Source organism: Amphiura filiformis, chromosome 19 (genome assembly GCF_039555335.1).
Source record: "Amphiura filiformis chromosome 19, Afil_fr2py, whole genome shotgun sequence".
Lineage (NCBI taxonomy): Eukaryota > Metazoa > Echinodermata > Ophiuroidea > Amphilepidida > Amphiuridae > Amphiura > Amphiura filiformis.
Genome location: NC_092646.1, coordinates 45200346 through 45216841, shown reverse-complemented (window position 1 = coordinate 45216841; position 16496 = coordinate 45200346). Strand labels below are relative to the sequence as shown.

General features: G+C 35.8%; 1 protein-coding gene across 1 annotated transcript in view; it reads left to right on the top strand.

The window, feature by feature from the left end:
- LOC140141358 (neprilysin-1-like) overlaps window positions 1–15423 on the top strand; it is a 52113-nt gene extending 36690 nt beyond the window's left edge. Inside the window, exons 10-22 of the mRNA XM_072163194.1 lie at window positions 342–475; window positions 994–1216; window positions 2963–3061; window positions 5706–5783; window positions 7055–7158; window positions 8056–8114; window positions 8637–8688; window positions 9040–9107; window positions 9693–9823; window positions 10306–10371; window positions 13151–13249; window positions 14165–14241; window positions 15167–15423. Of these exons, the coding sequence (XP_072019295.1) occupies window positions 342–475; window positions 994–1216; window positions 2963–3061; window positions 5706–5783; window positions 7055–7158; window positions 8056–8114; window positions 8637–8688; window positions 9040–9107; window positions 9693–9823; window positions 10306–10371; window positions 13151–13249; window positions 14165–14241; window positions 15167–15266 (1290 nt within the window). The 3' untranslated portion in view covers window positions 15267–15423. The remainder of the gene's footprint in view (window positions 1–341; window positions 476–993; window positions 1217–2962; window positions 3062–5705; window positions 5784–7054; window positions 7159–8055; window positions 8115–8636; window positions 8689–9039; window positions 9108–9692; window positions 9824–10305; window positions 10372–13150; window positions 13250–14164; window positions 14242–15166) is intronic.
- Window positions 15424–16496: the final 1073 nt, after the last annotated feature.

Genomic DNA, 16496 nt, shown 5'->3' with positions numbered 1-16496 from the left:
TTCTTTATAATATCATTATTAAATGCCATTATAACTATTAATGATCATAATGATAGACTTGAATAGGCTGTTCCATTTGAAATCCACACACCCCCTATGGAAGACATAACCTTAATCTTTCACACAGGGAGTGTGAATTTCAAGTTGGATTACCTGAATGGAATACTCCATTTGAACTCCCTGTGTAGAAGATTAAGGCATTGTCTTCCGTAGAGGATGTATGGATTTCAAATGGAACAGCCCAGTGCATATCGAAAAGATTGTGGTTCAATTCATTGTAGAATAGAATAGCCATAGCTGATACATTTTGCAATTTTTGTTTTCAATCTATATTTCTGCAGTTTGATTGGTTACGGTATTTTAATTTGATAATGAAAAGTATCGACAATCCAATTGGGGAAGAAGAGGAAATTTTAAGTTTTTCACCTGTGTATGTGACCGCTATGGGTGACCTTCTTGCAAAAACACCGAAAAGGTTAGAATGTAAATATTATTTGTAATTGAAAGCCACAGTCATACTCTATTTTATATGAACTATAGATGAGTTGACCTCAATGTTTATCAACAAAGGGACTGGTATATCGATATGCTTGAGCGAACTGCCTGCAACCACTACACTTTCAATATCCTTATTGTATGTGGCGTGTGTTTTAAAAGAACGGGGCCTGAACAAAATATGATGCGAGAGCATACTGCCAGGCCGAGTGCTGCCAGGCTATGAACAATGGAAATTTTGATGATGCACGTGCCTACTGCCAGTCACAAAAGTCAACTCGTCTATAGCATGAAAGAGTATTACATAAAATATACCGTAATTATCCGCCTTTAAGCCTACCGTAGTTTCTATTTTAAAGGGGCGTGGTCCAATTTTTTTTTGTAAAACATTTATGTTTCCCAAATTATGTGTTGTATTGCTCCAGCGTGTATAACCTGATAGAATAAGCCTAATTTGGTTGATACTATTCTTTAACATCGATTTGCTTATTCTGTCAGAATTCTTGCCAATTTCTTCATGTGGAGAGTAGTTGATAACACTGTCAGTCAGCTGGATAATAAATTGCGCACAATTCGTCAGGAGTTTTACAAGGTGATGAGTGGTGAAGGAGTGCAGCCTCCTCGATGGAAACAATGCATCGATAAAACAGAAATGTATCTTGGTCAAGCTCTGGGAGCGATGTTTATTGACGAATATTTTGATGAGCAGAGTAAATCTATGGTAAGAAAATACATTATGGGGTCAGTCTTCCACCTTTGCACAGTATTTTTTGTGGGGCCTGAGAGCACATCAGACACACCAAATTGCATTCTGAATACGAATAATTTCCTTCTCATAATCAAATAATTTGGATTTTTTGAAATTCGCGATATAGGCCTAGGTCTAAATATTATGGCAAATTATTAAAAAATTTATATTTTTGAAATTGTTGATATTAAAGAGTCCTCGAAGTAAACTTTATAAATCTAATGATATGTATATTCTTCTCAGATGTAGCTTGGAGGAAATGCCGTCCATCACATGAAAATTTTCACCTTTCATACCGAAGATATACACCCCCCCAAAAAAAAACCACATACAATTTTTAGGCCAGTTAAATGCCAAAAATACCACTTTTTTAAATAATTTGTCATAAAATTTGTATTATCGCGAATTACAAAAAATCCAACCATTATATATTGCCCTACATTGTAAGCACGGTCTTTTAAAATTTAATTTTCGCTGCTCTTGCTGTTTTTAGTGGTTTTGCCCCCTGAGATATTCGTCTCAGGTTTGACAACAAAATATTTTTAAATATTATTTTTATTATTATTATTATTTTATTATTTTTATTATTATTATTTTTAAAAACTATTATTACACAGCCGTGACGTTAGTCACGGCTGTGTCCTTTTTCTTACAGGTTCTTTCTTTCTTCTTCTTCTTCTGTCAACCATTACATTTGCTCTAGCACTCACATGCTTACATCGATTTTGACCTAACTTAGTCACAATGATCATTGACCGTGCCCCTACATGTCACATGAAACTCGTTGGGTCAAAGGTCACGCAGGGGTCATAGGGGTCAAAAACGTGATTTCAACTGAAAATGCATCTTCTCCCACAACTTACGTAGGACAGCAACCCCACTTGCACACATGCATTGTTATTACCCAGTGTCTATGTGGTGTACACAGATTTGGGGTCAAAGGTCATTAAGGGTCACTTCCGGTATAAAACGAAAAACCTTCAAAATTTTTTATTAGCTAAGTAAAACATAGCACAGTAACAGTATGTTCACATATGATCCGCAGTCACCCAATGTATATGTGGTATTTTTTTTATTTGAGGTCAAAGCTCATTAAGGGGTCACTTCCGGTATAAAACGAAATACCTTTAAAATGCATCTTCTTCCTTAAAGTATGTGGGACAGAGACGCCACTTGCACACATGCATTGTTATTACCCAGTGTCTATGGGGTGTACACAAATTTGGGGTCAAAGGTCATTAAGGGGTCACTTCCGGTATAAAAAGAAATACCTTTAAGATGCATCTTCTTCCACAGATTCTGTAGGACAGTGACGCCACTTGCACGTCTATGGGGTGTACACAGATTTGGGTTCAAAGGTCATTAAGGGGTCACTTCCGGTATAAAACGAAAAACTTTTAACATTTTTTATTTGCTAAGAAAAACAGGACAGTAATAGTATGTTCACACATGAATTGTGGTTACCCAATTCATATGTGGTATTTTTTATTTGGGGTCAAATGTCATTAAGGGGTCACTTCCGGTCTGAGACGAAAAACCTTCAAAACGCCCCTTCTGCCACAAGTAACATGGCAAAGTGATGCCACGTGCACACATGCCTTGACATTAGCCAATGTCTATGGGCGTTTTCATATATTTTGGAGTCAAAGGTCATTAAGGGGTCACAACACGGCTGTGTTCGTGGTCTTAGACCACAGCTAAGTCTAGTTGTTTCTGTAGGCTAAAGAAATGATAGGGGACATCAGACAAGCACTTATAGAAGTTCTTCATGGCACGGAATGGATGGATGAATCAACAAGGCAAATAGCACTTGAAAAGGTATGGTTTTACTTTGATGATTTGTGCTAACGGACTGAGATATCTGCCCGGGGATATCTGCAAGACTCAGTTTTCTTATAGTAATTATACCATTGATGGCGTTTTGGCTCGCAAGGGGCGCAACACTAAATAAGCGTCCCATAGGATAACGTGTGATTTTGGCCTACTTCGAGCGCCATTCCTGGCGTCCCTGCAATACTTGACAAAATAAATTTGGTATCAAATTAAAGCTCTGTTTCTGTAGATTCCAAAACTTTTGTCGGCATATATCGATGACCGTTGACTTTTTCCGCTATTTCGCGGTGCAAAAAATATGGCCTAAAAATATACTAAATTCACCACTCACATTTCAAAATCGGAAGTTGTCTTCATCCGCCACAGAGAATTGCTTTTGAGATAAAATGTCCGGTTTTTTCTGCGTGTTATCATTAAAGACACTTGTCGAATTCATATGAGCTGATATTGAGTGATTTAAAGTGAACATGTCGGTAGATATGGTCGCTACAATCTCATACTCACTATGGACTATATTAGCCGAATTTCGTTCTTACATAAAATGCGTAGTGATTTAGTGTTGCGCCCCTTATAAGGATTTAAAAGTTGTCAAAATCCACATTTGTCACTTATTAATTAAATTAGAGACAATTTGTAGCTCAACGCCGAAAATTTCATGTCTCTGCGACATTTCGTTCAAGAGAAATGTTGTTTAAAAGATCAGTGCCGAAACGCGGAAAATCGCATATTTCGACTTTTCCTCCAATATGCGAGAGTTTGCACAAAACTCACTAAAACTAGTGACAGACAACAATTTAAGCACGTCTTTGAACCAAGTTTAATTTCTTTTCTAGATTATCTGTCTTGCCATTTTGTTTTGGAAAGCACTTGTTAATGAGTGTGAAGTACAAACACCCCCCTCCTGTTTCAGTAGTAACAATTATGGTCTTTTTGCATAGGCCTACTGAATATGCAGCAAAACGGCTTCATGCAGATTAACAATGTCTATTAACTTTAAAACCCATTTTTGAGCCGTTTTGAAGATTTTTGGATACAATTTCTAGACTTTGCAGGCGCCTGCTCGGCCAATAAAGCATTTTTCTCAATAATAATTCATCAGGGTGACTTTTCGTAATCCTTGTTTATCATCATGATTGAAATAGAACACATTTCATGACGCGCGTTTCTAATTTTACGCGAAGAATGTAAAAAGAACGCGTTCATAGCGACGGCCGTTACAAGGGGCGCAACACTAAATAAGCGTCCCATAGGATAACGTGTGATTTTGGCCTACTTCGAGCGCCATTCCTGGCGTCCCTGCAATACTTGACAAAATAAATTTGGTATCAAATTAAAGCTCTGTTTCTGTAGATTCCAAAACTTTTGTCGGCATATATCGATGACCGTTGACTTTTTCCGCTATTTCGCGGTGCAAAAAATATGGCCTAAAAATATACTAAATTCACCACTCACATTTCAAAATCGGAAGCTGTCTTCATCCGCCACAGAGAATTGCTTTTGAGATAAAATGTCCGGTTTTTTCTGCGTGTTATCATTAAAGACACTTGTCGAATTCATATGAGCTGATATTGAGTGATTTAAAGTGAACATGTCGGTAGATATGGTCGCTACAATCTCATACTCACTATGGACTATATTAGCCGAATTTCGTTCTTACATAAAATGCGTAGTGATTTAGTGTTGCGCCCCTTGATGGCGTTTTGGCTCGGCTAACTCCAATCAAGTCGGAATTCGCGAAGCGGAAAACTGAAAGCGACTGGAAGGGGCCACTTATGAGAAAACTCTATAGCATTTTTGTTTGATAGAAATAATATTAAGGGATCTAAAATGAGCGTTTATTGCGTTTCGACAGTATTTTTTGTAGGACATGAGAGCACCTCAAACCTATCGAATTGCATTCTGAATACGAAGCATGTCTTTCTGATATCAAATAATTTTCATTTTTTGAAAATCACAATATGATACCAATTTTATGACAAATTATAAAAATTTGATATTTTTCAATTTTTGATATATAACAGTCCTCGAAGTAAATTATATAAATCTAATGATATATTCTTAAAGTGTATGTAGCAGGGAGGAAAAGCCGACGGTCAATTGAAAATTTTGACCTTTCATATTGAAGATATGGATTTTTTTCCCAAAAGACCTATTTTTTTTTTGGTGTTTTGGGAAAAAATCCATATCTTCAATACGAAAGGTCAAAATTTTCAATTGATCGTCGGCTTTTCATCCCACCTACATACACTTTAAGTATAAATCATCAGATTTGTAAAGTTTACTTCGAGTACTGTTAAATATCAAAAATATCAATTTTTAATGATTTGCCATAAAATGTGTATTAAATTGCGAATTTCAAAAAATCACAATTATTTCATATCAGAAGGACATTCTTCGTATTCAGAATGCAATTCGATATGTCTTATGTGCTCTAATGTCCCAAAATAAATAATGTCCAAACGTTCATACCCCTTCCCTTAACGGCAAAGAACTAGAATATCTCCAGCTGCATTATAGATAGTGATAATATATGTGACGTCATGATGATAACATTATCACTATCAGTTGTTTATAGATTAAGATATTTTTTAAAACATTTTCTTACCTTTTTGTCATCTTCAATTTTCAGGCGAGAGCTGTAAGAGAGCACATTGGATATGATGATAATATCAAGAACATTACAGCTTTAAATGAAAAGTACAAAAAGGTAAGAGCCTTTAAGTTCTTTGAAGCTTTTACGAAATTTACCAAATTTTCGTAAGGCCCAATGGACCTCATTCATCAGAAACTCAATACAGAAACATTTCAAGAACATTTCATTTTTCTGCATTGAGTTTCTGATGAATGAGGTCAATTGGGCCTTACAAAACAGTACTGTAAGACAACATCATGTAGTATCAACCGAGTTTAAAATTTTGCTTCTTACTACTACTATTATTATTATTATTACTATTAATTCTTGCTTGGAAAATTCATTTCGTGTGTGATTATTTTCAACATTAAGGTTTCAGTTTAGATGATTTCGCTGTTTCATGGGTTTCTTTCTCCTTATAGTTCTTTATTTTTTATGCACATGTTTATTTTATATACTTTTTAAGATATACATGATGAAAAAAATCAAATATTGCTAAGAAATGATCAGCACAAATATTAAAATAAAACATGATTATGATCTATATACATACTTTGTGCATCGTGTATAATATTTGCATCATACTATTTGCAAGAATATGTTTGCAGCTGAAATGTTCCTTTAAAATGATCGAAATCGGAGGCCTTTTATGAAGATAATCACTTGCGCTTAAAAATAGTTTGACTGTATACTGTCGATAATGGGCTATTCCAGAAAATATATAGATGCACACACCCTATAGAGGAGTTGGGATTTCCAAACTTCTTGTCCAGTCTTGATTGTTGGAAATCCAGACCTTTAGGGTGGCTAAACATGCTAAAGGCGAAAATATCCAGCAGAAAATAGTTTAAAATCAGAAATCCTCAGTTTGAGAACTCATTTTGGACATTTTCAAGATTTTTCCATTAACATTGGCAACTGCAATTCCAGTCGTTTTTCAGGAAGCTAACTTGGAAATCCCGACATTTCTTTTATTTGAAATATAGCCTACTGCTTTATAGGAGGTGTGCATTTATTTTCTGTAATAGCCCAATTTAGTGTTTCTACATGTAGATAGTTATGTAAATAATATAAATATTATGCATACAACGATTAATATTAAACCCTTGAGAACTAATGCTTTTCGTATAGCATATCTGATTGGTTAATTACAACACATATTCATATAAATAACCAATTAAAATACAGCTTCTATATATTTAAGCCCAATCCTCTTCAGCTGTATAACTGATTCTTACCATGTCGCTGATTGGCTCAATAAATCAGTATATCCTTCTTATAGCCAATCAGCATATAGTATCCATGGAGTTAAAATACTTTGTAAACTTTTGTCTCTTTTTATTTAGGTAAACATTTCCCGCGAGACACATTTTGAAAACGTCTTATCAATATGGAAGAACCATGCATTAGAATCAATGGCCAAACTCAGACAACCTGTCGATAAATACAGGTAAACAATACAATAACCCTATCCACACGGGCGTCGAATGCAGATGACAAGATCCATTCATTTATTTTTTTTATTCAAAATTGCAGAATTATGCATTTTTATGACCATATTTGGAATCAGCATGATTGAGATAATTTCTTGAAAATATCTCAAAACTTGGGACTTTTTTATGTTGAATCATTTGGCCTAGGTACGCATAGCATTCCCAACTCACGAGGGGGAATGTTGATTTATGCAGTATTGTTTTGGTATTTAATAAGAAATTTCATTTTACGATATTAAAATGAAATGATTTTGTCACAAAGAAACAAAAACAACAAATACAAATTATCAAACGAACACAAAACACAAAAGATGAAATATATTTCATGCCCAAAGATAATTATCATCACCTACTTTGAACCGTATTCACAATATTATCTTATTTTAATAAGATAATATTATGAAAAAATGGTTGGGGCCATGTCTCATTCTAGGTACAAGGCGTCTATTTGCCGCCATTTTAGGTATAATTACACAACATCCAAGCCGTGCATTCTTATCCATATTCACAGTATATTTTGAAGTGCTCATCAGTTAAAGAGGAAGCCCCGCCAGAGTAGTACTTCTGGGGTGAACCAAACCTGCCTGGTTATCAAATTAATCAGTGACAAGGTTATCTCTGAATTTGACGGGTACTAAATGATGCAATAAACATTAAAACATCAATTAGCACCTGTCAAATTCAGAGATAACCTTGTCACTGATTAATATGATAACCAGGCAGGTTTGGTTCACCCCAGAAGAACTACTCTGGCGGGGCTTCCTCTTTAAAATCCCAATTTGTTCTTCTTTCACCAATACAAGTTTTATTCACTGACTTTTATCATTGAATTTGTTATTTTGTGTCATTTCCAGTTGGAGCAGCTCCCCAGTCACCGTAAATGCTTATTATCAATTTACTTCAAATACAATAAGTAAGTAAATCCCGTTTACAATAATATTTTCAATTATTATGACAACTTTTTATTCTTTTCATATTTTATTTTTCAGAGTCCGAGTAGAAATGGGTTGACATAGATCCTGTGTAAATAGGTGATTTATAAGGAAAATGAAATCTGATATTGGAGAAGCTTTATTGATATGTATGCTATTGGTCAATATTTGACCGGTATAAAACTGGCTTATTATAATCCTGATAGTAAAAGGGGAATATGATGCCATGCAGGTTGATGGCTTTTTCTTGCTCCACTTGCAAGGAAAATCTCCAAATCAGTATTTAAAAAAAAATGCGGAAAAGAAAGGTTGCAAAAGAAAGTCGCAAAAAATGTCGCTTGCACAGGCCAAGATCATGAAGATTGGTGACAAAATAATATCAAAAATCAGTCAAAATCCCACGAAAGTTCCATTTCCATTTTAAAAATAACACGTAGCACCCACCATGCACCAACTCGTGTTCTAGTTTAATTATTTCAATTCCTTTCAACTAACATTTTCAGCATTTCCAGCTGGAATTCTGCAGCCACCATTTTACAATAGGAGATCTCCGAGGTAAGTTTTATAAGTTATATGACATTTTTGAAAGTTTCAAAATTAAAACAATACACACGCACCCATGACTGCACCCCACTCACACCAAGCAAACCACGCAACCGCACTCCACACCTAACCACACCCCTTCCCCCCCACACCTCCCCACCCCCACCTAACCCACACACGTACACCCCGACTTTATAATTCCTGCGTGAGCAAGAAGTTTGTGTTTATTCATTGTTGATTTTGCAAGGACGAGCAGGAAGTGGAAAGCGTGCGCTCTTTCCAAAATTGCAGCTGTGACAAAAATTAAAATTCAAAGTACGTATCAAAAGTAACAACATTGTATTCGTTTCATTATCCTCACAGGTCGAGAAACTACGGTGGTATTGGCGTGGTCATTGGACACGAATTAACGCATGGATTCGACGATAGAGGTTGTAATAGTTCCTAAAGTAGTTTTCCTTTCAACTCAATCAAATTTGTCTGTAGATGATAGAAGTCCGCCCTCATACTACATATTCAGGCTACAAATGGCATTAGAATATTTGCTATCGGCGCCCTCCTCGGATTTGTTCATTTACAACAGATGTGTTTTTATGCAATTAATGAAGCATTAAAAAAGAATGCATTTAAAAACTCTTACAAAAACAAAATTTCGTCATAATTTATTTTATTAAATGTGCGTTTGAAAAAAGAATACAAACCGAGCTTTAAACTTTTAGTTTTTAAATATATAAAGCAATTTATTTGAGTGATTGTTGTATATCCCCAAAAACGTCGCAAATCGGTTAATCCAGTGAACATAATATAGCAAATTATTTGATTCGACGAAAACGAAAATTCAATTTCGCATAAAAGGAACGTCCAGATGTTCAGTATAATATAATAATATCATTAGTTTGTTTGGTTTGCATTTTGTGCTATGACTTGTTTCATGTACTTTAGCTAGAGGTTGAAACTTGCAATGCCATCCAAGGAAAATATTAATTTAACTTTTTTTCTTGTTTCAAAAATTACAGGACGTTTATTTGATAAGGACGGTAACTTGGACCAATGGTGGACAAGTACATCCGAAAATGCGTTTATTGAAAAGCAACAGTGTCTTATGGATCAATATTCTAATTTTACTGTAGACCAAATTGGTATAAATGTAAGTTAAATAACATTTGTGGTAAATATCTTATTGTTTGCATGACATTCTTAAATGAAAGTTTGTTTGATAAGAGGTCTCATATCTTGGTTTCAATATATATATAAATATCTATTTAGTGGCCGTTCCTCACCGTGCTGTTTATTCCCATTGCATTCCATAATAGGTATAAAAATTTGAGCGTTTCTTAAACTCGACTTGTTACCTTTGCTAAGTTTGTGCAATGTTTACAAATGTGTTGGCAAATTGTGTATTTTTGTCCAACTTCACAATTCTTTCGAACAACAAACTTTCGAACAACATAACTCTTGAGCTTTGTGCACATTTGGTAGTCAGCTTGTTTCCCCTATTAGTATAGGGGCCGTGGACAGCTCATTCCGATATGATTTCATATTTTATGCATGTTATTAATGGGTGTATTGCAAAAGTAAATGCTACAAAGCCAAAAATTAACGCCGATGTATTCGTTTCTCTGTTTTCAGTTAAATGGCGTTCACACGAGAGGGGAAAATATTGCAGATAACGGTGGAATAAATGAAGCATTTAAGGTCAGCCTGTATTTTTTGTTTTAAATTGCTTTTAAGTTATCATTTCAGAACGCCGTACTTTTTAGTTTGAGTTTGTCTTGCTTTAAAGGCCCATTCAGTGATTTGCTCATCCGGACTATCGTAAAAATCATCGAAATTCATATTTTTGTACTTTTGTCATATGCTATTAAACATAGCATGCTTGTGGTTCAGCCGAACAAAATAAGGTATCTGTAGGCCTATGTATCTGTAATTTATATACTTACCGTATATAAATTAGCTACCGTACATGTATTTGAATGGGGCTTCAACTTTGTCAATACTGCTGTTTTCTTCGCTTTTTCCAAATTTTTCATTTCAAAAATACCAAATGACAATTTGGATGACTTATTCTTCACTTTCAAGTAATTTATGAACAATCTTATTTTTTTCCACTTGCACTGGAATCACTGAATGGGCCTTTAACAAACCAATAATGTTGACTTTGTTGTCCAGAATGAATCGTGGTAATTATGGTGATACAGATAATTATAATGTAACGAGTCTTTCAGATTATGATTATGCCAGAGAGCTTTAAAGGAGCTTTTATACTTTTCCGGTTGCGCTGATAGGATGTGCAGTTCTGATTTAAGAGCGAGAGCTTCCATTCTTTTCTTTCACTAAACATCTCTCATATCTATACATTATATTACCAATTATAAAACAATAGTCAATACAGAGACTTTCCTGAAAAATTAAAACAGTTTGCGATTTGCCATCACCCTCATGTGAATAAAATTAAAAATACAATATTACATAATACTGACCAACAATTTAAAATACAGAGAAAATGGCTCACACCCAATGGATATTGTACATGCAGTATGGAATTATTTCCGACAAATGAAATAATAACATCGTGGAATATAGAGGAATCCAAATTCACGCATTCCTACACACCTGACTAGCAGCCTTTAGTTGGGTAGCCGTCGGCTACAATGCACTCAAAATGTGAAATGATTCGGCCTTGGCGGAAATTTTAAACTGCATTCCATCACCCGTTTTACACCTTCCCGAAAACACAGGTAGACAAAAGAAAGATCAAAGTTTACAACTAAATTCAGTTCCCTTCGACAAAACACACAGCTGGTCTATTCGCTGTTGACATGGTTGAAGTGACATAATAATCGGATTAACTACACGCGGTATCTATGCATTGATGAACTTGCAAACAAAAGGACTATGTATGAATAGAGGCGACGGGATTACCTGCGGAATTATCTCCATTATATATATTATTAGCTATTATTCTATTAACCCTCCTCGTCCTTGCATCTTCTCTAGGTGTTAGGCGGTTTTATTTGCACAATTGGACGCTCAAAACACCAGGTTGGTGCTAGCGGCTACCCAAAGATGTCCGACCAAATCCTGACCATGACTTGGCTCGTTGGATTCGTCTATAGACGAATCCAACGAGCAAAGTCATGGTCAGGATTTGGTCGGCCATGACGGGTCCCCGCATGCACCAAACTGGTGTAGTGACTGCCCAATTGGGTGGATTAAAGCCGCTTAAAAATCGATGTTAGATTCTTTTGTGTTGTAAACTGTCATCATTCTTTTGTCTACGTGTAACACGAGTGATAGAATGCAGTTTAAAATACCCTCCAAGACCGCATTATTTCACATTTTATGTGAGAATAAGCCGACGGGGACCCAACTTTGGCAGCCATTAAGGTATAGGAATGCGTGAATTTGGATTCGTCTATACATCATATGTTAAAACCATACCACTTCACAATGCATTTTGCACGAAAGAAATAAACATCTACCAAAAAGTAATTACCTCCCTTTAATGAATGATCATTATTCCAAAACGGTTAATTGTATGCCTAATGTGGGATATGCATTCAAAGCAGAATTTATTTCTGCGCATTATGACACCTCATTTGTTGAAATGGTCCCAACATTGATGTCGCAGGGTACATTTAAATGGAAGTATCCCCCCTCGGGAGTATCCCAAGATTTGAAAGTTGCAGCAAAATCCTATTCTTTATCGATATCTAGAGTCCGAAGTTTACCGTTTTCTAAAATCCATTTTCCGTGTTGTAATCCGTGTTGTAAAATTTGTAAATCCGTGTCATGAATAAAGCTTAAAATGTATAAACAATGATATCGCAATCAATATGCTCTGATTGGAATGTTCTCACGATAATAGGCCGACTATTACGATGTTTGGAGGGATATAGGGGGTTCATGCCTCGGTAATATAGGCCCTACCTTTATTTCGGTATTATTAAACAGTATTTTTATCATAAAATTGACATACACAACTCATGATTGTTTTTAACATTTATTTCTCTTATCTTTTAGCAATTTTTGTCACATCATACAAAAATGTCATTTTCCGTGTTGTACCTCCGATTCCGTGAATTTCTTCCGTTTTCCGTAAAACGGAAAACTTCGGACTCTACCTTTATCCTATCCTGACGCGCCCTCGGAAAATACCTCGGCCCAAAACAAAACCCACAATGACCTCAAAATAGATGGTGCGCAGTTATTATTGTGTAAGTAGACGGTTACATGATAACATACTTTATCTAGACTTGCTTGTATCTGCACAAATGAAATACATGATAACATAAATTGCTTCCCACTCCTTGATATTGTGCACATTTGAATCGTTTGGGGGCACCTGTGCTACTTGTTTTTGCTGATTGAAGATTGACAGCCTATTATCTTAAGAATGCGATTGTATTATAATCGTCAGTTTGTAATAATTTTATAACTACAACAATGTGTATTCCATTCAAATCTAAAACAGGCTTACAGAAGATGGGTGGAGCGAAACGGAAGAGAAGAACCGAGATTACCTGGATTAAACTTAACACACAACCAAATATTTTTCGTCAACTTTGGTCAAGTAAGTTACAAGGGTTAAGCCTTCAAAATTTCCCAAACACGCTTTCTTAATTGAGTTATTCCACTCTGTCAGTTTGCAAATACACGAACCAAAAGAATACTCTGTCCTTCGGAGTGGACATTATGACGTGGGCGTTATACCTGGTAGGCCTATAACACCAGTGAATATAAACCCCCTACCGAAGTCGGTTCGGAAAGGAAAAGAACAATGTCTCGATGTGAGAGAGCCTGAAAGAAAACATTCCCTGCAACACTGTGTCTGATTTTATGTTTAAAAATTACTGAGTGAAAACATATTGATTTAGCATGTTCGAGTGGTATCGCCCGCTTTCGGAAACACATTTCTCTTGCATTTGATCATTTCCTACTCTTCCCTAGAAAAATCATTATAATACCAAATCTACACACCATGGAATTCACGATATCACGTCCAAGCACTATTCATCATATACCCCTGCATAACGAAATTCAACAATATTCAATAATCAAAGCAATATCCTCACTACAATAGGTCCCAAAAACAGAAATCCCCCAACCCACATAATCGCAAATTGACACGAAAGCTTCATTCCCTTTTATTTCATCCAAAACGGTCCTGTCATACACCTTCCCCAATCAAACACATTTCTCTTGCATTTGATCATCTTCTACTCTTCCCTAGAAAAATCATTATAATACCAAATCTACACACCATGGAATTCACCATCACGTCCAAGCTCACATTGGGCGCCCCATTCCTTTTTTAAAGGAATTTTTATTAATCACTTCCGCAGTCGGCATAAATCGTCTCTTTATCTTATTTTGTTCTCATTTCAATCAGCAATCGTCTTTCTTTAGCTCTCCTTCTCTCTCTCGCGCGCGCTCTTTCAATCTTCCATTGTCATAGCTTGCTTTTTTGTTTTTACCTTTTCCTTAGATATGGTGTGGTTTAAATAGAGATGAAGATCTAATGTATTTAGTCATGGTTGACACTCATCCACCCTCTAAATATCGGTGAGTTGTTATCTGATCGAGCTGATTGATTGATTAATTGATTTTTTGATTGATCAACTAATTTATTAATTGATTGATTGATTTATTGATGGATCGATTGATTGAATGCTTGTTATATTATTCATTTGATTGCTTATTATTGATCGATTGATATATCATTAATTGATTGCTTGATTGATCAGGTAATAATATTATAAAAAAGGGTATATCATTGTTTAACGACACACATTGCATCTAAGATTGATATGAAATCACGACGTTGAAAGGTTTTACATATTGAGTCGAGTAGAGTTCCCTCATAACATGTTTAAGTGGCAAAATATAAATAAAGAAAGGAATAAAGGCACAAAACTAGTGACTCTGGCAAATCAGTCATTATCTTATCAAGGCATCGTAAATTCTTAAAGTGTAAATCTCTATGCAGAAGTCACATAGCTTGAATTTAAACCCAGTCCCTTTATGAAGAAAATGATACGCACCCAGCGGAATACAATACAATGGAATTTGAGCTAGGTATCTCCATTAGTAACAGGAGGTAACTAATATGCGGCGAGAAAAAAGCTCTGCATTATTACCATGATTACTCTGCTCCACAAAACTGATTAGGATGTATTTTGTCTGGAAAGTCATGATTCCATGCGCCATTTTGAAATATTTGCATAATAATATAAATGTGTAAGGGTTATGTTTTTTTGGGTTTTTTTCTAATGAAAATAACAACGAGAGTAACATAATCAAGAGTGCTTCCTCATCATTCGACCCACCCACAACGCCCATCCCATCCCAACCATCCCACGGTAAATGTGTTCAAAATTGGTTTGTGTTTGTTGAGTACATCATTCTCAAATTTTAGACCTAAACTTGTACCATTTATATTTCTAGACTAAGTCCTAATAATATATTATATTTTTATTTCAATTGGCAGTGTCTTGGGGACAGTCTCGAATTCCTACGACTTTTCAGAAGCTTTCCAATGCAGACCCGGGAGTGCAATGAATCCAGTCAAAAAATGTACTGTTTGGTAGAAATTTATTATATGATCCATGGTTTTTTCTTTCACAAGTGACTTGTAAAATTATGTGATAAGACTTATTATTGCATGTTGTTATGTGATGAATGTATATTAGGTCTTTTTAATTTCCTAAAATACGTGCGTAAATAATATTATTGGTATATACGAGTCACTTTAAGCCTTTAAGGTGATTAATTGCTTTTATCATTTTCACCATGTTCACCCGGGACTCCTCTTTAACCTAAAAAATGGTACCAATAGTGTATCCTGTTTCCTATCGGCAGTGGCGGTATAGAAGATGCCAGATGTATTAAGGAGATTAAGAGAAGGATTGCACTGGCTAAGTCTGCGTTCTCAAAATTAGACAAGATCCTAAAAAACAGTGCCCTCAGTATAGAGACCAGAATTCGGGTACTCAACTGCTATGTCGTCCCTGTATTAATGTATGGAAGTGAAACATGGTCAATAACAACAGACATTAAAAGAAGATTGGAGAGCTGCGAGATGTGGTTCCTTAGAAGAATGATGAAGATCCCGTGGACTGATAAAGTGTCTAATGACGATGTCCTAAGTAGAGCAAATGTGAACAGGAACCTGTTACGTGAAATCAGAGTTAAGCAGCTCAAATTCCTTGGTCATATCCTCAGAAAGGACGGTTTTGAGAACCTAGTATTGACAGGAAGAATAGAAGGAACAAGGAGCAGAGGCAGGAAGAGAGTGATGTGGTTATCAAATCTGAAAGATTGGCTAAAAGATTCGCCAACGTCTTAGGATATGGCACCTATAGAGAGAGAGAGAGAGTGGCGGTAAAGCGGTCACGCCCTTTGCATGCAAATGTACCGCATTTGTGCGAGTGTGTTAAAATAAAGCAAGCCGCGTTATGGAATACGCATTTACGTCACTGCCGTAAGGAAGCGAATTAGGGTGGTGCAATGTGTACCCCGGGGTGGAGGGCAAAGAATTTTGGCAGGCCAAAAGGGAGGGTAGCATTTTTGGCAGGTCGAACGGGGGAAGCGATTTTTTGCACAAATATTTTGGACACCGTTTCAAAAAGGTATATGAAAACGTTAGGAACACGTTCAAATATGCAAAATTTCCTGCTCGCTGCCCTCACATTATTATGATAAGACAATTCAAGGTTTTAAATTCAGGTTCCCAAAAATCTTGCATGTGCAAAGGGGGGGGGGCATTTGCATATTTAAAGGGGCAAAGGTTTTTGGCACGTGAAAAGGGGGGGCAAAGA